General features: G+C 43.1%; 1 protein-coding gene across 1 annotated transcript in view; it reads left to right on the top strand.

The window, feature by feature from the left end:
* The window catches only part of FAM171A1 (family with sequence similarity 171 member A1), a 124367-nt gene that overhangs the window by 67387 nt on the left and 32989 nt on the right, over positions 1–23991 (top strand). The window contains exons 2-4 of the mRNA XM_040967927.1: positions 2750–2977; positions 5317–5409; positions 20583–20741. Coding sequence (XP_040823861.1) covers positions 2750–2977; positions 5317–5409; positions 20583–20741 — 480 coding nt within the window. The remainder of the gene's footprint in view (positions 1–2749; positions 2978–5316; positions 5410–20582; positions 20742–23991) is intronic.

The following is a 23991-nucleotide window of genomic DNA, read 5'->3' as shown; positions in this document are numbered from 1 at the left end:
ATGGGTGCTAAAGGAAGCCCTTTAAGATGTGTATTTTAGAATGAAAATCAGCAGAAATTGGTGATGGATGTGCAGGAGGAGGAGTAAAGGACAATGTTCTAGTTTCAGGTTTAGTGGCACAGGTGCTCCTGCTCTGTTCAGCAAGATCCTTAAACTCTCACTGAACAGCACAGAAACATGCCATATCTTAATGCCTGTGTAGCCCTGGAGCCATTTCTAGGGTCTTTTTATTTGCAGAATGACAGTACATTAATAACAAATAATGATATTACTGTTATTGCTCACCAGGCTTTCCTTTAGTAAAATAGTTTCATTTATTATTGAACAGATAAGCTGTTACTCTGAAACAGTGATATCCAAGTCATCTGTAAGAAGCACCTAACCACACCGATAATGTCCTTCTATCCTGTCACACAAAAGAAGTAGCTAAATGATCTCTTTTGAAGTACACAGTTGCAGTATATAAGCTAGAGCTCCTATATCAAAAGAATTTCAGTGGTGGAACCTAGAGCATTGATTAGAATTCCTTTCTCTATGTATTCATAATTTTTTTCTCCCCAAATCTCTTCAAGATTTGCATTCTCAGCAAACAGTGAAGAGAACAGAAACCTTGTAATCCCAATAGTTAGTAAATGCTGCATTACCATAAAATTATTTCAATGCAACCCTTCAAAGCCCTTCCCACTCATCCTCATCTAGAAGAATTCTGTGTAAATATTCACGAAAGCTGAGTTAATTCATGTTGTGACTTAGCATACTTCTTGAGAACAAGGAAGATAAAGTTAAGATAATGTGGGTGTAGCATTTATTTGCAATAAAATAATCATTTAAGGTTGCAGTGAATCAATTAAATGTATTTCATAGTATAATTTCCTTGTGCTTTTGAGATGTTGACTTTACCCCTGTTTTGGTATTAGTTTTCTCCTTTGATAGTGTAAAGTGTCCAAGTTAAGTTTCTCTGGCATATTTTTTTCATTCTAAAATTTTTGAGTGAGTTATTTAGTGCATTAATACATTATTTGGGTCCAGGATTTATTAGCTATTCTCTCTCATCATCTACTTGAGAAATTTATTAAATCAGTAAATCAGGAAAAAACTGGATGAGAAAGAGATTGACCTATTAGAATTCACAATATTGAAAAGGTTGTTCTAGTATCCTGAGAGGAATAGCTGCTAAATTAACAAGGAAGAAATTCTCCAACCAGATATTCTTCTGTGTGTCGTTGCTCCAATTTAGGAGGAAACTTCAGATGCAAAGGTGTTAGTTCCCCCAGAATGATTCATCTGCCACATTTTTGGTGCACCTGTCTCCTCTTCACCTCCCTTCCCAGCCCCACATGTCACTCTGGAGCAGTGGAGTGCTTCAGGCTTAGTAACTGGAATGATAAACAGCAGAAGCTCTGTGTTTTAGGCATCCCCTGCTCTGTATTATCCTAAGTGGTTCCACCTGATCGTGGAGATGTGTGCAGCTGCCACCCCCAGCTTACAGGTACCAAGTCTGAGACCTGGACAGACAGAAGGCTGCATGGGCAGTCCTCCAGAGCTGAGATTCAAAACTAGGATGTGAATTGCTGTAGTTGTCTCCTTCCTCAGGTTCTAGAGTCAGTGCCTTCAGTTGATGTGCACTATGATGCTCGAGTCTGCCTCACTGTCATGTTCCCTGAGTTATCAGAGGCCTTTCCTGGAGATCCAGTCTCCCCTCTTGTCTCTCCCTCACCCATTCTTCATCCAGGGCCAGATATTTCTGTAGCTTGAATTTGATTTCCGCCCCTGCTTAAAACCGTTGTGGCCTCCCACTGCCTTCAGGATAAAGAATAATCCTTGTATGTCATTCATGAAGCTGTCAGTAACCTTGATCACCTGTCTCTGCAGTCTCCTGTCCCAAGTGCTCTCCCTCTGGCTTTTAGAACCTGCTGTCCTTGCTCCTGAAAGTGTGACCTGTTCTTACCTCCGAGCCCTGGCACCTGCTGTTCCCTCTCAACTGCTACAGCTGTCAGCTTCACCTTCATGCTGTGTCATAAAGCCCTTAGGGTTCTAGTCACAGGCAAAACTCAGTAAATTCTTCTCCTATGTCAGTAAATGAAAACCATTCATCCCACTTTAATTTTTGGATAATTTGGATCTCTTTGTTTCTACAGTGATTATCCACCTTTATGCCACATTTCTAAATCTGCCTCATCTGTCTTTTCAAACATTCCTTTTCTTTTTTTCCTTGCTTGCTTGCTTTCTTCTTCTAACCTTGCCTTGCCCCACTCTGTAGATCTTCCATTTTCAAGATATTTTGATGCCTTTTTCGTCTGGGCTTTGTGACGACCAGCACAGTGAATATTTATGTCCACAGAGGCACAGCTGTTAACCAGTGTGGCTACAAAGCTTACATCCTTGTCTGACCCTTCTGGAACAGCCCAGGCTCAGTGTGGGCTATGCTTGGCAGCAATACTGAGAAAGATGAAAGAGTATTTGTGTTTGTAGTCCCATGTCTTAAAGGGCTAGAATCTTTCCATCAGTTATTTGTATGTATGTGCAGAAGCAATAAAGAAAAAAGCAAATGGCAGTGGTTTTTGAGAAATTACAAAATCCTGTGAATTAGGAAGAAAATATTTCTGAATAAAAGTACTCCAGTTTTGGGTGTGGGCCTGAGCTTCCTTGGTATATTCCCCCTTCAGTGTGCTACCACAGTAATGGCAGAATTATGCTGGACCTAGCCCAATTGACAACAATTGCTCTGATGGCTTTTTTCTGCTTTCAGAGGTCACCCTGAAGGTGCATATCAGTGATGCCAGCACCCACCAGCCCATTGGGGATGCACTGATTGAGATTTTCAACAATCAAGTCTCCATTGCCTCTGGCACATCGGGGACAGATGGTGTCGCCTTCATCAAGTTCCAGTATAAGCTGGGCAGTCAGCTAGTGGTCACTGCCACGAAGCATGGCTACGTGCCAAACTCTGCCCCATGGAAGCCTATCCGATTCCCAGGTACAGTATTCACCAACCTTCTATAATGCTGAGTCCATTGTGTGGTGGGACATGTTTGTTTTCTGCCTCAGAGGGGCATCCTTAGAAGGAAAGAAAGAATGAACGTGTGAGGCAGGTATGGGCTCTACCTCATTCCACACAATCTGGAAAAGCTACCCAGCTCTGGGTTTCAGACCCTGTGGATAATGACTAAAAGGAAATCTGGGAGAGTCCTTTAGGGTGGGGCACCCTCCTTCTGCTCCCCAGATCCTCTCCCTCAGCTCTCAAACTGCAGAGGCTGCAGGGTATGCTTGTCTGTCCAGAGAGGGCAGGTAGGATCAAGATAATTTTTTCTCTTTTCCCCTTTATCCTGTTGACCCCTTCAAAGCACTCTGTCCACTACAAGGAGCAGGGGTGGCCCCTGACCCAATTCAGTAGGGGCTGAGCAAGTGGGGACCAGCAGCTGCAGTCCCCCCATTCTCTTGCCTCAGGCTACATCTGGCTCGCAAACCACATTACTTGTTGGCACAAGGATTAAGAGGGTGAGTGGTGAAGCTCTGTGTGTACTCAGGAATGCATCAAGGCTTGGAAGGGCTTGGTGAGAGACATTCCCCGCCTTTAAAAGTGAGCTGCTTCCTGCAGGCCACACCTGCCCTTGCTTCCTGGCCACAAGGGGCCTGTGTCACTAGGGGAAAGGGCCACTGTTAAAGATTCAGTTTACCTTTGTTGTAGTCATGCAGGATTTACCCAAGATCAGGTTCTTCCATTTAGTCCTGCTGAGCCACTGCACCAACAGTGAGCACTGGAAAAGACTGGAGCCTCCGAGAACCTTGCTGGTAACAAAGCAGAGTAGATTAGTGATTGGGAGGAGTGGACGTGGACAGAAGGACATAGCCCTTCTAAGGACTTGCCACAATTTACTTATCCATTCATTAGTTGATCTGCTTAGGTTGCTCTCACTTTTTGCCTGCTATAAATTTGCTTATTTGAAAGAATTGTGTGTGTGTGTGTGTGTGTTTAAGAGAGAGGGGGGGAAGGGAGGGAGAGAGGGAGAGAGAGAGAGAGAGATCTTTCATCTATGGGTTCACTCCACTATTGTCCACAATGGCTGGAGCTTGGGTGAGGGCAAACCAAGAGGCAGAAACTCCATCATCTGAGTCTCCCACTTGAATGGCAGGTACTCAAGTCCTTGGGCCATCTGTCACTACTTTCCCAGGTTCATTAGCAGGCGACTGAACAGGAAATGGAGTAGCCAGACTCAAACTGTTGTGCCTATGGGATACTGGTGGCATAGGCAACAGCTTAAGCCACTATGACACAACACCTGCCCTGTGATGTGAAATCTTTATTTAGAAATTCAGGTTCTTCAGCAAGAATTTTTAAATCACATATTAGTTCCTACAACAAGGAAAACATATTACTGTAAGCACATACTCTTTAAGTCTCTTTTTTCATGTTGTTGCCTAATATATTCATATGTATATATTATAAATTTTCATACATTCCCAATGTAAATAAGCTAAATTATTTTACAGGAAAAAAGCTTCTAACAAACCAAAGGTATGTGGGTATAGGTGTTTAGTACCATGTATCAATAACATGCCATGTAGGATGCCCACATGCCATATGCCTGGTATTCATTCGTGCCACCTTCTAATGTGCACCCTTGTGGCAACATGCGATGGCTCAGTTAGTTGTAATTCTGTTGCCACATGTGTGACCTAGGTTCAGTTCCTGGCTTCTGGCTTCTGCTTGGCATAGGTGCAACTGTTGTAGGCATTTGAGAAGTAAACTATTTATCTCTCTGTCTTTCAAATATATTTTTAGATCTTGAAATAAGTTTAAAAAAAAACTTTTTAAAAAAAATTGGCCATTATAGGGCAGGCAGTTGTCCTGTAAGGATTTGCAGTACTCTTTTTGGCATTTTAAAGCTCTTCCATAGGGAAGGCATGTGGTGCAGCAGTTAGATCACTGCTTGGATCACTCATACTCTAGCAGAGTGCCTCATGCAAGGCCTGTCTCCTCAGCTTCCTACCCACTTCCTGCTAATCTGTGCTCTGGAAGACAACAGGTCATTGCTTGGATTCCTGCCACCCATGTTGGAGACCCAGACAGACTTCTTGGCTCTCCACTTTGGACTGCCCCAGCCCCAACAGTTGTGGATACTTAGAGAATGAACTAATGAATGAAAGATCTCTATCCCTCTCTACTTTTTAAGTAAAATGAAATCCTGCTAAAGTCAGCATTATTGATTGATTTGAAATCAGCAAATACAAAGAATACATAGTGTCAAGGAAATAGAATGGAATAATTTGTCTTTGAATTGCAGACTTCTCATAAATCCACTTTCGTTCTTGCAGTATTTTCTTCACTGAGTCTTGGCCTGCTTCCAGAGAGATCTGCTACACTAATGGTATATGAAGATGTTGTCCAAATAGTATCAGGATTCCAAGGTATGTTTAATATTTTAAAAAGAGAAGTCGTGGTAACAGTTGGGCAATTGGCTAAAATCTTTTTCAGATGATGTCGGCAATGAATCTCTCCATGGCTGGGACATAATGTCAGTTGTGCCTGGGAGGGCACAGCACAGTTAAATTTTGGTTAAACTATCAACTGGTTGTAGTCTTGTTTCTTTTAGGTCCATCTCTTAAGACTATTCTGCTCTATGCACCACCACCTTTCTTTCTAAGACAAACATTACTAAGCTTGTTGAGTCAGAACCCAGGCTACTGCCTGGGCCCATTTCCTAGTGCAAGGGTTCCTTTCAAATAATCACATGTGTCTAGCTTCTCCCACTGTCCGCCCTGTTGCATTTTTAATTTGCCTCTCCTGCAGTGATGATGTATAAAGAAGTATTCTGTATGATCTCTTTTTCGCTCTTCTAGAGAAGCTGATACAAAAGGTTCAAGGGACTTGCCCTTTCGTTGATACTGGAGAGAGAAGCTGGAAAGATGCTATGTGAAATGTGTCTCTGTACTAGGGGCATTTTACTCCATCTAAATCCTGGGCCTGAAAGTATTCCAAGGCCTTGAACGTCTCCCCAGGTTAGCTCTTCATCTCCAGACAGTTCTCTGAATCCACAGAGTCAGCATCTGTGGATTCAGCCAACCATGAGTCAGATACGTTAAGAAAAATAAATTATGTCTCTACTAAACATGAACATTTTTCTTGTCATTATTCTCCCACCAAGGCAGTAGAGCAACTGTTTATGTAGCACTTATGCTGTGTTAAGCATATACATTGTATCGTAGGGGCCAGTGTTGTGGCACAGAGGGTTAAGCCTTATGTGTGTCGCCAGCATCCCATTTGAGTGCCAGGCTGAGTCTCTCCAAAACAACTCCTCTCTTTGTATTTCTAGAGAGCAGCAGATGATGATCCAAGTGCTTGGGCCCCTGCATGTCACATGGGAGACCTGGAAAGAGTTCCAGGCTCCTGGCTTCAGTTTGACACAGCCCCAGCTATTGTAGCCATTTGGGGAGTAGACCAATAGGTGGAAGATCTCTCTCCTTGCGTACATCTTGATCTCCTTCTGTCTGAACCTGTTATGGGGGAAACGGCACAGAAAAGTGGAAGATAGCCTCAGTTCTTGTCTCACATGATAGAAGCATTTCCGTGTGGACGGATCAGCGAACAAAGCAAAACTTACTAGGCCAGAAACCTCATGCCACAGTGATCAGGGGTCTACCAGAGGGTCAAGTTTTTTAAACACAAATTTGAGGAGAGAAAAAATAACTGTACAGCAGCTAACAGTCAGAGGGTGAGGACAATCCTCAAAGGGCAGTCTTGTGTAATCTGCTCAAAACAAAAAGCTACCAGAAGTATATGATTGGCAACTCTTCATTTCTGTTCTCATGATATGCTGAAAGCTCGGACAGGTGAAATCACTGTTTCCTTGCTCTCTCATGATAAAACTGAAAACACAAAAATGAGATTAACACTTTAAAGCTGCTTAGAGGCATCTTTTAGGGGAAAGACGGGTTATTTGGGCCTTTTAAAGAGACTTCCTTTTTGCACATTCTGATGTGGACCCCACTGTGGAGGATGGTTTGAGTACTTGGGCCCCTGACACACATGTGGAGTTTTAGGTTCCTGACTTAAGCCTAGCCCAACCTTGTCATTGTTGCCATTTGTAGAGTGAATTCAGCAGGCAGAAATCCATCTGTCTCTGTTCCTCCTTCTTTCTCTCTCTATCTCACTCTGCCTTTCAAATAAAATAAGTCAATCCTAAAACTAATCGTAAGAAAGAAGGCTGCAACATTGCTATAAGGGCTCCCTGCAGAGTCAATTGCCTGCACCCCTTCCTCTCTACTTGGGGCTTCCAGGCCCCAGGTCCTCAGGTCCTCAGCATTGTCCCCCACCCCCAACTGTTGCTGGCCATATTTTCCACTTATCTGTTCCCCTTTATTAGGGAAAAATGTGTAACTCCTGCCTATCCCTGCTCTCCTCTCACGGTACTTGAGGCAGTGCCCAAATTTGGGGTTGTAGAGTGTCACTGTGTTCTGTCATGGCTATCTGCCCATTCCCCAGTGTCATCTGCAGCCCTGATGCCTGGTTGTCTCCTCCCTCTACCCTGAAGGGGTTTGTAGAGGAGGATCCTAGCACACCTGTCCTGAGTCACCCTCTGACCACATAGCAGCCCAGTGTCTTCTCCTTTTCTTGTATCTCTATAGATCTGATTTGGTTACAGTAACTTTACAGCCCAAGTCATTTGAGAATCATAACCCCTGTGCCTGCACACACTTTGTGTGCCTACTATGTGTTCTCTGTGTATTACCCACTTGCATTGCCATGGTCTAGGAACTCATTCCGATCCTGGTGGGTCTCTGTCCCAACCGCTGCAGTTCATATACTCTCACCAGCCCTTTAGGTAGGACTGAGGCCAGATTTCAAAAGAATGAGCTAGGTTCCCTCCTCTAGTCTCCCCTTTGTAATCTGCTCTGCACCTGTCAGCTTAGACTTCTGGAGGTTTAACTCTAGTCCTTTCCCTCCCGTGAGAATCCACTTGACTATCGAATAAAATCCTTTCTCCTACCTTAACATTCATAGGCCTCTCTGATCTGGCCTCCACACTTATTCTCAATATTATTCTAACCAAAATACCTCTTTCTGTTTTCCTCCAGGAATATCCCACCCGTCTTCCTATCTGCCTTCAAACTTTATTGTCTCCCAATACTGTAAGGCCACCTTCAATACCACTTTCTCCAGGAGATCTTTCCTGCATCTCTGAACATGTGCATCATGCTGCCACTTTGCCTTTCTCATCCACCTGACAGAGGCTTAGACCATGTGACCCCATCCCTTCCAGCCTCCAGCAGTCAGGTCTGAAGTGACCACTCAGGTGGAAAAGGTGAGCTAGGGTCGATAGCTCTGGTCTCTCTTCCTTTTACTAGAATTCCGTCAAGAACCCAGAGCTGGTAAGAGTAGCAGTTGAAGGGTCATGAGGAATAGGCTGGCCCATCTCCTGCCAGGCCACCTGTGAGAATGAACAGGATAACTAAACAAACGAGGCCACTTGATAACAGGGAGGGAGTTCATCATGCCTGAGCATCAGAGTAAACCCCATGTACTCCCACTGGCCACCCTAGACCCACTTGCAGCCAGAACATATGGGCCAGTTCCTTCTGCTCCTAGCCCTAATGTCCCACAAGTTCCTGTCCTTCTTACTGCTATTCACAGTCTTATCAGTGACTCAAAACTGCACATTAACAACCCTTAAGATGTGGATTCTGGATCTTTTGATGATACCTTCCTTTCTGCCGTATTTGGTGGATAGCATTAGCTCCCCACGTAAGCTTAACAACCCAAAAAGCAAGGAATGTAGCATTATCATCTTGATACTCTCAGGGTCTGGTCCTGTGCCTGTCTCATGATAGATACCCAATGAGTGAGTCACTGATGGAGTAAACAAACAGTAAGAACTCATCTGCTTGTTGTATTTTCTATAGAGGCTGCTTGCTGTGTGGGCAATTATTTTCTTTGCCATGAGAGATAAGAAAAATTGAGTTTGTACACACAGATTCAAACATGCACAGAGTGCTTAAGTAGCTCTTCTCTCTCTAAGGAACAAGAACCATGACCATATTATAAATATCTCCAAGCAGATAATTTATTCAGATCATTATATGTTAATAATTACTGATTCAGTGTTCTTCTGCCTCCTCTATATAACAGGAGCAAGGTGTGAAGCACTTCTCACTTTCTGGGATCTCATTTACCTGACAGCTCTTTCAAATCATGGACAATTAGTTTTCTTTTTAACTGCCTCTACTTCAGAGCACAATAATGTTTAATCCTTTAGTTTCAGTAGAACCAAGGCATGGCAGTAACCATAATGAATAATTTACTTTGTCTTGCGCTGTCTCCCTACTTGGAAGGAAAATCATGTGTATATGTATAAGTAACTGGTGCTTAATGTGGTTCTCCTCTGTAAAACCCCTGTAGCAGAATTTGTGAATGAACTACTAGGCTTATTTTCAAACTGGACACACTTACCATTTTTCATTTGTGAATTAAGAGGAGAAAAAGAGTAAGTAGTTACATGCTGAGAAATGTTGGGACTATCAGCCCACTGAATTAGAAGTATGTTGCTTGGCTGGGGTGTCAGACGATCCCTGGGAAAGGCAATGTTAGTGCAGTGGTGCTCACGCATGCAGCTGCACACCTCACATGCACAGGGTCAGATGGTGCCTCTGGGTTTGGTTTTGGTGTGACACTAAAGCTTGAAAAGAATAAACACCACACAGGGACAAGTAGAGCAATGGGAGCCATTATTTTCATCCACCAGTTCTCAATGTTTCAGTTAAGGTTTTTTAAAAATCTTAACACTGCAATGAAAGAGGATAGACTTGTGATTGATGAGAACTTCCCTTTCAAAGTAAAAACTTGTACCCCAGTTAGTGCATTCCCTTATCAGACTAAGTCGAAGGGTGTTGTATGCCTGCAGACTCAGGAGCTGCCACACGGTACAGGTATGTTTCATGTATGTTTGCAATAGAAACTGTTTCAACAGTCAACAGAATCCCTGGTATTTAAAAAAAAGAAGAAGAAAAAAAATGTGATCCTCAACATTGTTTTATACTTGAAACAGTTTTTTTCCAAGTTTATTTATGTGTTTTATTATTCCATGATGCAATTCCATAGGCTCCAGGATTTCCTTTTCCCCCACCTCAATACCCACTGATTGTTCCATACTATTAGGATAGTATACTCCTTCACAATCATAAATCCATCATTCTGCTGTTTAAGTGTATCCTGACTTTGTAGGCATGGACAATGGCAGAAAGTCCAGCATCATGTTGTCCAGATACATTCAACAGTTTCATTGGGAGTCCAGCTTTGATTTGTAAATAGAGATGCACACTGCATTGTATCTTACATCTCTATGTGATAGTCTCTACAGCAGTTATTATACATCCCCTTAAGTGAAAAACCATAGAACAACACCAATAACAGAGAGAAAAATAGAAAATTTACAACAACATTTAGTTAAATAACATGTTACTGAATGACCAATGTGTCTTTGAAGAAGTGAAAAGGAAAATCAAAGACCTTCCTGAAGCAAACGATGCTACTTTGTGACCTAGTTAGTGAGAAAAATAATAAGAAAAACAGAAACTTTTTTTGAATGAATGAAAACAAAAACAAAAATATCAAACCCCTAAAATGTAGCAAAAACAATATTGAAAGGGCTATTGATTTTGTATTTTACATGAAGGTTGCCTTATAGCAAAGAGCACATATATTTGTCCTTTGGGGATTGACTTGTTTCACTGAGCTTACTGGTTTCTAGTTGGGACCATTTGGTTGTAAATGGCAGAATGAAATTGTTTCTTTAATAGCTGGGTAGTATTCTGTAGGGTAGATGTACTACAGTTTCTTTATCCTCTCCTGTTTTCATGGGCATCTGGGTTGTTTCCATGTCTTTGCTATTGTAAATTGTGCTGCTATAAATATGAGTATAGATCCATTTCTCACATTACATTTCCTTTGGATATATTCTCAGAAATGGGATAGCTGAGTCATACAACAGGTCAGTTTTCAATTCTCGTGACACTTTCCATACTGACTTCCATAGTGGTTGTATTAGCCTACACTCCCACCAACAGTGAAGTAGATCACCTTTCTTCCCACATCCAGCAGGTAGTGTCAGTTGTTTTGAATATAGGCTAATCACACTGGAGTTAGAGGGAACTGCAATGTGGTTTTCATTTGTGTCTCCCTGAGAGCTAGGGAACCTGAGCATTCTTGTTGTTGTTGTTTGTCTATTAGCCATTGCATTTGTTCTTTTGAAAATTGTCTGTTCATTTCCTTTGCCCATTTATTCACAGTATTTGTTGTTTTGCTGTCACTGGGTTTCTGAAGCTCTTTGTAAATCCTTGGTATTAGTTCCCTATCAGTTGTGTAGAATGCAAAATTTTTCTCCCATTCCATTGGTTGCTTCTTTATTTTGTTGATCATCTCCTTTGCTGTAGAGAAGCTTTTTAGTTTTATGTAGTCCTGTTTGTTTATTTTGACTTTGACTGCCTGTGCTTTGGGTGCCTTTTCTAAGAAGTCTTTCCCAATTCCTATATCTTGGAGAGTGCTTCCTATGTTTTCCTCCAATAGTTTGATAGTTTCTGGGTGCAGATTTAGTTCCTTGATCCATTTGAAGCTGCTTTTTATGTAAAGTGGCAGGTGGGGGTCTTGTTTCTTAGCTTTGCAGGCTGCTATCCAATTGTCCCAACAGCGCTTATTGAAGAGACCAGACTTTTCCCCTGGATTATTTTCAGTTCCCTTGTGGAAAATTAGTTGCCTGTACATGTGGGGCTCCATTCTGGGGTTTTTCTCTGTTTCTGTACCAATATCAGACTGCTTTGATGACCACTGCTCTGTAGTATGTCTTGAGGTCTGGAATTGTGATTCCTCCAGCTTGATTGCTATATTTTAGGATAGCTTTGGCTATTTGTGGTCTCTTGTGTTTCCAGATGAACCTCTGTATCTTCTTTTCTATTTCTGAGAAGAATGTTGTTGGGATTTTGATTGGGATCACGTTGAATCTGTACATTACTTTGGGTAATATGGACATTTTGATGATGTTGCTCCTGCTGATCCAGAAACATGGTAAGTTTCTCCATCTTTTATGTCTTCTTCTATTTCTCTTAATATTTTTAATATTTTATGATTTTCTTCATAGAAGTCTTTCATGTATTTGGTTACATTAATTCCTAGGTATTTAAGATTCCTCTCCACTATTTTAAAAGGAACTGTACTTACAATTTCTTTCTCAGCCATGGAATTATTTGTGTACACTAATGCCATCAATTTGTGTTCACTAATTTTGCGTCCTACTATCCTACCAAAGTCTCTTGAGTTCCAGTAGTCTCTTGTTTGGGTCTCTTGGTTCTTGTCATCTGCATCTGGGATAATTTCAGTTCCTCAGTTCCAGTTTGAATTTCTTTAATTTGTTTGTATTGCCTAATTGCTCTGGCAAGGACTTCTAATACTATATTGAATAGCAGTGGTGAAAGTGATCATCCTAGTCTAGTCCTAGTTATTAGTGGAAAAACTTCCAGTCTTTCCTCCTTTTAGTATGATGCCAGCATTTGGGTTTTTTGTATATTGCTTTGATTGTGTTATAGAATGTTCCTTCTAAGACTACCTGGCTTAAGGTTTGTAGCATGAAGTAGTGTTGGATTTTATCAAATGCCTTCTCTGTATCTATTGAGATGATCATGTGGTTTTTGCTTTTCAATCTGTTGATATGAATCACATTTATTGAGTTGTGAATGTTAAACTATTCCTGCATACTAGGGATGAATCCTGCCTGGTCCAGGTGAATGATCTGCCTGATGTACTATTGGATCCTGTTGACTAGAGTATTTTATGTCAACAGGATCTTTGTGTCTATGTTCATCAGGGATTTTGGCCTGTAGTTCTCTTTTTTTGCTGTGTCTTTGTCTGGTTTTGGTATTAAGGTTATATTAGCTTCATAGAAAAAGGGAAAATTTCCCCCCCTTCCTATTGTTTGGAATAGCTTGTGGAGAATTGGGATAAGTTGTTGAAATGTTTGGTAGAATTCTACAGTAAAGCCATCTGGTGCAGGGCTTCTCTTGGTTGGGAGGGATTTAAATACTGATTCAATCTCAGTCTTTGTTATCAATCTATTTAAATTATTAATTGCCTCATGATTCAGTTTTGAAGGATTGTATGTGTACAAAAATCTATCCAGTTATTCTAGATCTTCTGAATTGTTGGTGTATAGTTGCTGGTAATTGTACCTAATAATTCTTTGTATGTCCAACATATCTGTTGTTATATGTCTTTTTTCATCTCTGATCCTATTGATGCATATCTTTTTTTTTTTTTTTCAATTAGTTGGGCTACTGGAGAATCTGTTCTCCAAGAACCAGCTCTTTGATTCATTGATCTTATGTATTTTTCTTTTGGTCTCTATTTGGCTTACTTCCTCTTTTACTTTGGTTTTTCTTTTTTCCTGCTGATGTGAGGATTGCTTTGCTGCTGCTTTTCTAGCTTCTTCAAATGTGCGGTTAGCTCGTTTACTTGGTGCTGCTCTAATTTCTTAACATGGGCATTGATTGAGATGAGCTTTCCTCTTAACACTGCCTTGATCGTATCCCATACTTTTTGATAGATTGTATTGATGCTTTCACTTGTTTTAAGCAATTTTTTCATTTCCCCTTTGATTTCCTCTCTAACCCATTGCTCATTTAGTAGCATATTGTTCAGTCACCATGTATTTGCATGCTTTCCTGGGTATTTTGATTTGTTGATCTCTATTTTCACTCTTTGATGGTCTGATTGACACTTGTTTTGTGGCCTATGACATGATCAGTCCTAGAGAAAGTTCCATGTACCGGTGGAAAAAAAGTATAGGATGAAAGGTTCTGTAGATATCAGTTAACCCCATTTGCTCTAGTATCTGAGTTAGCTATGTTGTTTGAAACAATCTCAGGTTTGAGTCAAAAGCAAAAGCCTAGCTTAGAAGTCTCAACCAAAGGGATTTTTCCCAGCCTCGACTATACCTGAAATGTGTTAATTGTTGCAAAAGCCAGTTGCTTTCACAAATGTCAATGAAATGATAGGAGGATGGAAAAAAAGAGATAGAAAGATTCTGTTTATATATTAAACAGAATAATTTCCTTCAGTCCTTTGTACTTTGCTGAAAAACATGTCCGTGTCAAAATTACAAAAGGATTCCTTGTGTGGGGCACAAATGGTAATGGGAGAGTTGTTCGAACGCTAAGGCTAGGCAGTGGAAGCCAACTTGCAGCTCAGGCTCAGAGCCTTCCTGTGGTCTCAGGAGAAACAACAGTAAATGAGCAAACTAAACTATCCAGGCTGCTACTGCACACCATGCTCCAGCCGCCTGGCACTACCCAAATCAGCTTCCTCCTCTCCTGGGCTCTTGCTGCTCTCTCCTTGGTCCAGTTTCTGTTCCGCAGGGCAGCTGCTGGAAGCCTCTCCCACCACACTCTCCACACTTCATCCATCCTCTTAGCCATGACATGACTGCCTGTTTCATAGAGAAATCAGGTCTGCAGGGAGAGGACACATCCAACTGCTTCTTCCTGCCCCCTTTTCCGCAAGGGTGTGGTAAGTTCCTTCCTGCTGTTTCTCTGCCCTGCCACAAGTGCCTTCCCATTCCCATTAAATCCTGTCACTTGCCTCCTCTCCAACTTTGCTCTGTTTGTGCAGAATCTTCCAGCTTTCTCTTCCAAATCTTTCTCAGCCCTGAAAATTACATAGGCTTTGCTATTCAAGGAGAAACCCTATTCCTCCTTCCAGGTGCACACTTCTCCTTTCCTTTCTCTCCCAGTCTCTAGGGACAGCTTCCTTTACCATGTGTATACCTCTTAATTCCCTTTTCTTAGGGTTCAGTGTCCTCACATCACTCAGCAGTTCCTCCGGCTGAGTACTACAGAACTCACGTTGCCAGGCTTGTGGCCTCTCTCAGCCTATTCTCTCCAGCTTTACCAACCCACTCATTCCTTCCTTCCTGAGTCTCTTTCCTTCCGTTATGCTGTCTGCCCAGCTCTTTATCCATTGCTTCTCTACCTCATTTGTGGATTCTTAAGTTTCCTGCCTCTTATTCTAAAAAATGGCTTCTAACTCCATTTCCTCTTCTGTGCTGACTCCAGGAACCACTAACTTTACTGGGAACTTTACCATTTCAATAGCAACCTCAGTATTACACCCTTCCCACCACCTTGCTATTGGAATTAGATTAGAATACCCTCTGCTCCTGGTCCCTCATTACTTACACTTACTCATGCAGACTTGCCCATACATCTGTACTGTTTCACACCTCTGTGTATTCATGTATGCTGGCTCTTCTCCTCTTCCTCTGCACATAACACAGCATGGGGAAGCATAGAGTAGCCTTCAAGATCAGCTCACAAATACTGAGGAACTTCTCTCCTCTCGATTAACTGGACCCTCTCTGTTAAAATGTGTCCAGTATTCCTTTCATTTCTCTCTTACTGTGAGATTAAGACGCTATGATGATGAAGCTGTTTCTAGGATAGCCTCTCAGACTTTTGAGCTACAAAAGACAAAGTCTTGATCCTTTTCCTCTTCTTATCTCCAACCACCATTGCAGAGGAGGTTCTCACTGGTTTATTGTGAAGGTACTCAGCTAACACAGTGGCTCTCTAATGGGGTGATTCTGCACCCCCTAGCTAGCAACATTTAGCAACCTCTAGAGATGATTTAGTTGTCACAGTTTGGGAGCCACTGCTGGCATATAGTGGGAAAAAGTCAGGGGTGCTATAGGCACAAAACAACTTCCAAACACAGCATCACCTGCCCATAATGTTAATGGTACTGAATTTGAGAAACCTTGATCTCATTCTTAAATATTTTACTGCTGTTCACTAAATATTGTTCAGTCTATCCATATCGACAACATAGTGTGATGCATCTCGTAGTATGTCTTCCTTTAAGGCACTTCAGTTAAAACAGGCTGAAAACATAGAAAAGCACTGCTGTGCTGTAGCTGTTATTAACCAGGAGCCACTATTGGGCACCATACATATACATATACACATATATTCTGAACTAACTATAGAGCATCCATATCGTGATATCAGCATGATTCTTTCCAATCTTTTTTTTGTTAATTACGTTGCATTATGTGACACAGTTTTATAGGCTCTGGGATTCCCCCAAACCCTCCCTGTGCCCTCCCCACATGGTAGATTCCAATTCTTTTCAATCTTAAAGATGAGAAACCTGAAGCCCAGTCACTCAACTATCATGTGATAGAGGAAAGAGCTAAATTTAGTGTTAAGTGACAGTACAGTCCATCTTTTTTTTTTTTTCTGGTTGCACTTCTCATTAGGGGATATGTATGAGAATGTAAATAAACAAGAATACAAGGCCCAGTAGGATCAGTGCCACACAAGATGCCAAAATAGACATTAACGTTGGAGATGAGATCGTAGAGGAGGTGGCATGTGGCATGTGGCATGTGGCATGTGTTTTGGATGACGTGCAGGATACACAAATAGAGATCATTGAAGGAGATGGAAACAAGCATGGGCATAAATACAGATGCAGAGTTGTATGAACCTGCTTGACCAGGTGATGGCTGACTGAATACAGGATTTATTCTGAGGTAGGCATTGTATAATAGAGAGGAATAAAGAAGTTAGAATAAAAAATTCATTTCTACTTCTTCCAAGCTGCATGACTTTGGGAAGTCACTTAACTGCTCCTGATTTTAGATTCCTCACCCATAGAGAGAGATTGTTCTTGATGTTAAATTATGTATATGAACTTGTAGGTGAGAGAGAAAAAAAGAGATCTATTTGCTGGTTCACTCGCCAGGTGGTTGCAGTGGACAGGTCTAGACCAGGCCGAAGCTAGGAGGCAAGAATTTCATCAGAATCTCTTTCTTGAATGGCAGTGATCCAAGCATTAGAACCATCTTCCTCTTTCTTAATAATGTGTTAGCAGAAGCAGAGTAGTTAGAACTTGAATGAGTTGTCTCATAAGTAATACAGGTGTTCCAAACGGCAACTTGACCCACTTTGCCACAGTCTCCTGAACTTTGTAACTCATGATCCACTGATCTAAACCTTTCACTTCCATGAGATATATAGTAACAGTCTAAGTCTGCATTGGTTTACCTATTATTTTTAAAAAGGATTTATTTATTTGGTAGACAGAGACAGTTACAGAGAGAAGAGACAGAGAGCAAAAGCATCTTCCATCCACTGGTTCACTCCTCAAATGACTGCAATGACCGTGACTAAATACATGAGCGTGGATCATCTTTCAGGCCTACCACATGGATGTAGGACTCCAAGCACTTGGACTATCTTCTGCCCCTTTCCCAGACCATTAGCAGGAACTTGGAGCTGCCAGACTCAAACCAGTGCCCATATGGGATGCTGTCATCACTATGCTACAATGCTGGCCTCATGAACTTATCTATTCTTACTGTTTTAGTCATAATTGCAAAATTGGCAAGTAGTGGAGACCCTTTGGCTGAAAAGCATACACTCAATCAGAGTGGCATCTAAGAATAAGCATTGTGTGCATGGATAAAACAAAACAAAAAAATGAGATAGACTGAAGCAGAGGCTACATAGGAGACTTCTGCAATAGTTGAAGCAAAGAGGAACATAGGATGGAGGCAGAAAGAGCAGAAAAAATAGTGGAAGAAGCACTGATGCAGGAAGATTGGCCAGTCTTGGTCCCTGAATGAATATGCAAGATATTGGAAAAGTAAAGTGATGAGGATTACTTGGATCAATGCTGGGTGCTGAGGAGCATGGGTATTAAAGTGAGAGAGAAGGCAGAAGACAATTTAAGGATGTATCTGGATGTGGGACTGGCAGAAGAGTCAGGGCTAGAAAGGGCCACAGCAGCCAAGGTCCAAGGCAGAATTACTGAGAGAGGAGGGAGATGGCAGAGGCAGGCGACAGAGGGCCTGTAGGAACTGTTTCATTCCTAAGGAGGGAACTGTTCTTGCAAAGGAAAAAACAGGCAAGCCCTGGCTGGGGACATGCAGAGTATAAGGCCATGAATGCCAAGAAGGAAGGGGTCATGGGTAGGGTGGTGAACAATGTTGACCATTGTGCCGAGGTGGATGAGGATGGAAGCTGAGAAAGGATCACGGGTTTGCAGATCATACAATCAACAGTCAGCATTTCCAAACTCATGTCGTGGGAGAAACAGGTTATTTATGAAGGGAGGCAGGGGGATGGGTGGAAATGGAGTGATGGCACCAATGTTTTCACTAAAGTTGCACCTAAGCACTCTGGGGATGAGGACAGGGCCAAAAGTCAGAGGACTTTTGAAACAGTTGCTGTAGAGAATGGGGGAGCGGGGACAATCAAGCTAAGAAGACAGCCTTCCATCCCCACCCAATCACATCCCATTCCAACATGTGGGAAATCGGAGCAGCTTTAATCCATAAAGATCAGCTTACGAACACAACCATTCACCCACCTACTCTACACATTCATTTGAGGTTTTGTTTGCACCATGACTTAGAATAGCTTTAACACTTAAATTTCTCAGTGTGTTTTTTAAGCTTTTACACTTAAATTTCTTGGGTGTATTTCTCTGAGTCCATGTTCTTTGCCTGTTTTATTAGCTATCAGGTTTGCTCGTACTGCATAATAGGGGTATATTTGATCCGTTTGCCCCTGCCATGCCAGTCACAGCATTTGTCACATTTGCTAGACTAATTACAAACCGTCCTCAACATAGCACCCCAGCATGTCCCGAGCCACACAGAGATGGACCTCAATATGATATGACTGGGGCCAGTTTCTTATGCTTGGAACAGTGAAGGGAGGTAGCAGGTGGAAAGGAAAGAGAGTTGGCATCTCCCACCAACATGCATGAGATACATGATCTGCTGGAGAATGGGATAAAGCAGCATAGGTAGAGAACCCGTGAGACCCTGAAAGCCCTGGGAAATTGGGGGAGAATGGCCTTGGGTGTGTTTCTCCGAGTCCACATTCAGCCTCACTGGGCCGCCTATCCCAGCTTCATTGTGAATCTCGCTTGCCCAGGCTGAGCAGGAAGCTATTTTTTGTTGACCAGAGACCCTGCACACAGACTTCAGCCTTCCTGTTTCACAGGAAGTTGTTCCTCAGTCCCGGAGAGCTATATGAACCCCTCCTCATCCTTTCCTGGGGTCCCCAGCCAGGAATCTATTTCCTGTCCTGACGCTCATGAGAGCAAGTTCCCTCTTTGCCCTGTCACACTTAGATGTACTGTTCTGCTCTTTCTTTGTGTTAGCAAAGTTCCTGGCTTTTCCGCTGTTTGAAACCCAGGCCCTTAACAAACAGGAGCATATTTACTGGATAACGTCAGAAACAATTGTTTGGCCTACAAAACAGTGGAGAAAGTGTTTTCTTCCTGTCATTGAAAAAAAAAAAAAGATAACAGAGTACTGCTGTATAGTTGAGGGGAGATGAAAAGAGAGAGGATGGATTTTAACTTTCCATCTTGGGAAGGCCAAGAAGAACAAAAGAAGCTAACAGCACATGTGGCCAAGTGCAGACAGGGGTCAGGAACAGCCAGCCAGCCTCAAGACACTGGTGAGGAGTGCAAGGGGTTGGACCTCAACACAGACCGAGATGGTGGCAGAAATAAGATATCAGAATTTTTATACCAGAAGGAAAAGAAGAACAGATGTGAAGATGAAGAATGTAAAAAGATACAGAGACAGAGACCAGTGTGTGTTTTAGGAATAAGAAAGGTCTTAGATCTAGAGGCACCTCTATTCTAGAACTTCTAAGATAGGCTTAACCCCCTCCACACACAAGCTCTGAGATGTAATATTAAAAGGGACCACGGGCTGTGGGCAGGACCAGAAGGTGGTGCCAGGACAGCCCAGGGCTGGAAAGGCAGAGCCCTCAGCTGAGCACAGGAGAAGCATGATCTACCTCGAGCCTGGGCTAGATCATTTAATAAGCTGCACAGAGCCTGTGACTAACCCCATCCTCCTGCACCAAGGAGCAGAGTCTGAGGCAGGAGTCTCGTCTTGAGCCACTGCAGAAGCCTGTTCAGAGTGACAAACAAGAAGTGCCTGTGCAGGAGAGACTAGGTGCCAGGTGGCAGCTTCCCCAAGGAGCAGGGACTCATGATTGGTGGACCCCTGCTTAGGGTTCTTCTCAACACCACACTTCCATTCATTCCCTCACTTTGCCTCAATGTGGTCCAGAGTCAGACCAGACAAGTTAAAGATGGGTTTATGGTCATATCAGAAAATAAGCCATGCATTGTTTGTGTAAAGAGATTAATTATCCTCTGCTGGTCTCATTTTCATGGACTTTCCCAAAATGTCACCCTCATCCTCAGGGAGATGCCGAGCAGCAAGGAGCCTGCTCACCAGCTGCCCTTGGAACACGCTTTCTGTTAGGAACCCAAGGCACATCCTGTGTCAAAACAAATGTGACAATGGGCTATTATTTCTCTTCCCCATAATAGCATATTGTCACTTCTGGGTGTCCTGCATGAGTGAAGAATCCAGACAGGGCTGTGGGAAGGAGCAGGGTGGGGGAGGCGTGCCAAAGGAAACCTTAGAACAGCACTTCCCCGCCCTGCATTTTCTATAAACGGAAACTGCTGCCTGGGGAGGTAACTTGGAGGTTGATCTCCGCAGGTGCTCGGCCGCAGCCTCGCGCTCACTTCCAGAGGAGGGCCCTGAGATTGCCGGAGAACACCAGCTACAGCGATCTGACCGCTTTCCTCACAGCCGCCAGCTCCCCCTCGGAGGTGGACAGTTTTCCTTACTTACGAGGATTAGACGGCAATGGAACAGGTAATGGGACACTCTGCTCAGGAGAGGCTTCTGTGTTTGCAGTCTTTATATGTGAGTCTTAGCAACAGCTGGGAGTGTTAGCACTTGGTGGGAGAGCAGTGCTGGAGTAGGCCTAAGAACCCTTTCTGCAAGTTCGTCACTTTAAAATTGGGGAAGCCAGGCAGTTGAGCCTGCATCTCTGCAGTTCAGTGGCTCCATCTCCTTGAACCATTCTGCTTTGCCTGTTGCCATAAGTACCTTCTTTCTCTGGGCTCTGATCAGATTAAGTTCAGAACACTTGTTCTAGCAGAAATTATTTAAAACAGTTGTATGAGATACAGGGATTTGTGTCTCTGCTCTCCACCCCTAGAATGTGTGTGTGCAAGCATGGGGCCATAGGGTCATAGAGATGCTGGGAAGCAAAGGGCACTGTGCAGAGGGCACCCCAAGCAAACACCCCACCCGCTGCCCCAGCAGTTGGCATGCTAAAGAAATGGGGAACGTATGCTCTCTGCCGGCTGTGTTCATCCAGTCTTCCCCTCTCTCTGCTTGTTCTCTCTGCCCTCTAACACAGTAGTCACTGGGCTTTGCAGTGGTTTTGGAATCCTCTTCTGGCAGATAGCTCTGAGTCAGTCCCTGTCACCCTTCTGGCGTGACACATAGAGCTGGAAGATCAGAGGAGCTCAAAGCTACCAGCCAGAAAGTAGGTGATAATTCCTTATCAGGGAGAGCCTGTGCATGTGTCGCTGCCGCCCATACCCAGCAAGCGCAGTTCTCCAGGACACCTGCCCTAGTCCTGGGGAAAAGGAGGTGCTGAGATTCCACAGTTCAGAATTATTTTGTTGTTTGCCGCCTTCTCTTTTCACCTCCCCCTCAGTACACACACACACACACACACACACACACACACACACACACACACACACACACTTTGGACTACTCAAAGCATAAACTTGAAAACCAGAGGCAGTTCTAGGCTAAGTCCTTTTAGGTGAGTAAATTATCACATTTCTTAGGAGCACTTTATTTTCTAGACCTTTTACAAACTGATGAGTCTGGGGAAGTTTTTGAACCTGAAATATCTGATGTGTTTTGTAGCAGGCAAGTATATTTCTGCCTAGAGATTAAGGAATGCCAGTGATTTATTGTCTGCCTGTCTTCCCACCTGTAGCACCTGTTTTCAGAAATGTTTTTCATTCCTTTAATTCATATGTCAGGGCAATGCAATCAATAAGTCAGTCATTTGGCAGCAGGCAGATGTATACCAGCATCCTAACCAGTCTTCATGGGGAATATGTTGAGTATTACTTTCAGTGTGCAGGCCTGGGAGAAAAGCATTTTTTCTGAGAATATGAGGTCTGATTGAGGGAAAGAAGTTATAAAACCCAAACTCAAACTACCTCCTTCCTCAGAGCTCATTAATTTTTTGGTGCCCCATTTCCATGAATAAATTATGAAACCTGAGAGACAGGGCTGGTAGGAGGAAGGTGGTAGAGAAGAACACGAAGGCCCAGGACTATTGATTTCAGAAGCATTTGTTTTATTTTAAAGTCTCTCGGCATTATTTCAGAAGAGAGAGAGAGCACACTGTCTTTAGATTGTGACATGAAGCTGCTTTCCCATCGAATCACTGATGAATGGACCTAGAAAGGTTCAGCCTTTCCCTGAGTCACCCCCCCCCCCGCCAGGGTCTGCCGCAGGGGTGTTTTCACACACAGCTGCCCAGCCAGGGGGATCTGGGATCCTGGGCTCCACTGAACTGTGTGACTCTTGCAGGCCATCAGCCAGATGCTGCCGTCCAGCTTGGTGGCACTCACTTCCTCTTCCTTGCCCTGCAGTGCTTCATGATGTTTCAGTATCAGTTCAAGCCCTGGTTGCTGTGCTTCTGATGCAGTTCCCTGCCAATATGCTTGGGAAGGCAGTTGGAGACAGCCCAAGTGCTTGGGCCCCTTCACCCATACAGGGACTAGAGGGAATTGCTGGGTCTGGCCCAGCTATGGCCATTGTGGCCATACAGGGATGAAACAATAGATGGAAGATCTCTTTCTGTGTCTCCGAATCTCTTTACAGCTCTGCCTTTCAAATAAATTCATCTTTTTAAAAAAAAATGAGGATAAGGGAAGAATTTTGGGGAAAACAGAGTAGGAACACTGCAGAAGGAAAGGGGCCACCAGAAAGCAGATATAACTGCCCCCAATCTGAAGCTTCTTCCGAGTCTCACACATGGGTAGGAATCCAAGGACTTGAGCCATCTTCCTCTACTTTGCCAGGCACATTAGCAGGGAGCTGGATCAGAAGCAGAGCAGCTGGGACTCGAACCAGGGATGCTGGCACCACAGGTAGACACTAAGCTTATTATACCACTATGCCTGCCTCCCTAAGCCACCTTTTAAAGAAATACGAAATGACACAGACATAAGGCATATTGCTTGCAGTTAATGTGCTCATTTCTGCTATGCTATAATGAATGTTTACAGCTGAATATTTTTATTTCCATAGATTCAGGAAGGTAAGAAAAACATACCCCAGAGAAATTAGTGATTTGCCAAGGGCTGTGTAGGTAGTTAGTGGCAGATCTGGCAGAGGCACCTTATCTTCCTGGACCAGGACTGTCCAGGATCAGAGGAAAGGAATAGTGAAAGGAGATGTGAGCAGAGAAGGGAGATGGCATTCCTAGTGCTTTTCTGTCTATCTCCCTATTGCTGCTGTTCAGACAGCCTGCTTAGGATCTCATGAAAGAAAAACAGCACTCCATGATGGAGAATACTATCTCTAAGGTGTTCATGCAGTTTGGGAAGTTACTTCATGTTTCTGTAGTTTTAAGTTGTGTCTGGTTGAGGGGTCTAAGAGAACCTGGGATAGATCTGGTGCGACGCTGCCTTGCCTCTAAGGAGTTGGCACATCGATGTCTCAGCCCACAGCAAGTTGTAATCCGCAGCATGGTAAATTCTGGATTTTTGTTTTCTTTACCTTGGAAAGAAATGCTCAGACAAGAAGATTTCTGAACTTGAATCTAAGATTCCAACCTAGACCTTTTGATGAAATCTCCATTCTCATGCCTTTGCATGCCTACGTTGGTACACAGAGATGGTTTGAATAGTGAAAGGTCATTAGCTGTATAGAAATCACTCTGTGAAGGATTTCATTAGAACTCACTGTTGAAACCGAAAAGTTCACTAGATTTACTTTCAGTGTCTAAACGTAATCCAAACTCAGGCATGTAGTGTAATGCAAATTTGGGCAGATTAGATAGGTAAGTGCATGAGCAACT

The sequence above is a fragment of the Ochotona curzoniae genome, unplaced genomic scaffold, assembly GCF_017591425.1.
Source record: "Ochotona curzoniae isolate NIBS_2020 unplaced genomic scaffold, NIBS_Ocur_1.0 scaffold_4683, whole genome shotgun sequence".
NCBI classification, from domain to species: domain Eukaryota; kingdom Metazoa; phylum Chordata; class Mammalia; order Lagomorpha; family Ochotonidae; genus Ochotona; species Ochotona curzoniae.
Note: the sequence above shows the minus strand (reverse complement) of the source record. Positions and strands in the feature narration are given on the sequence as shown.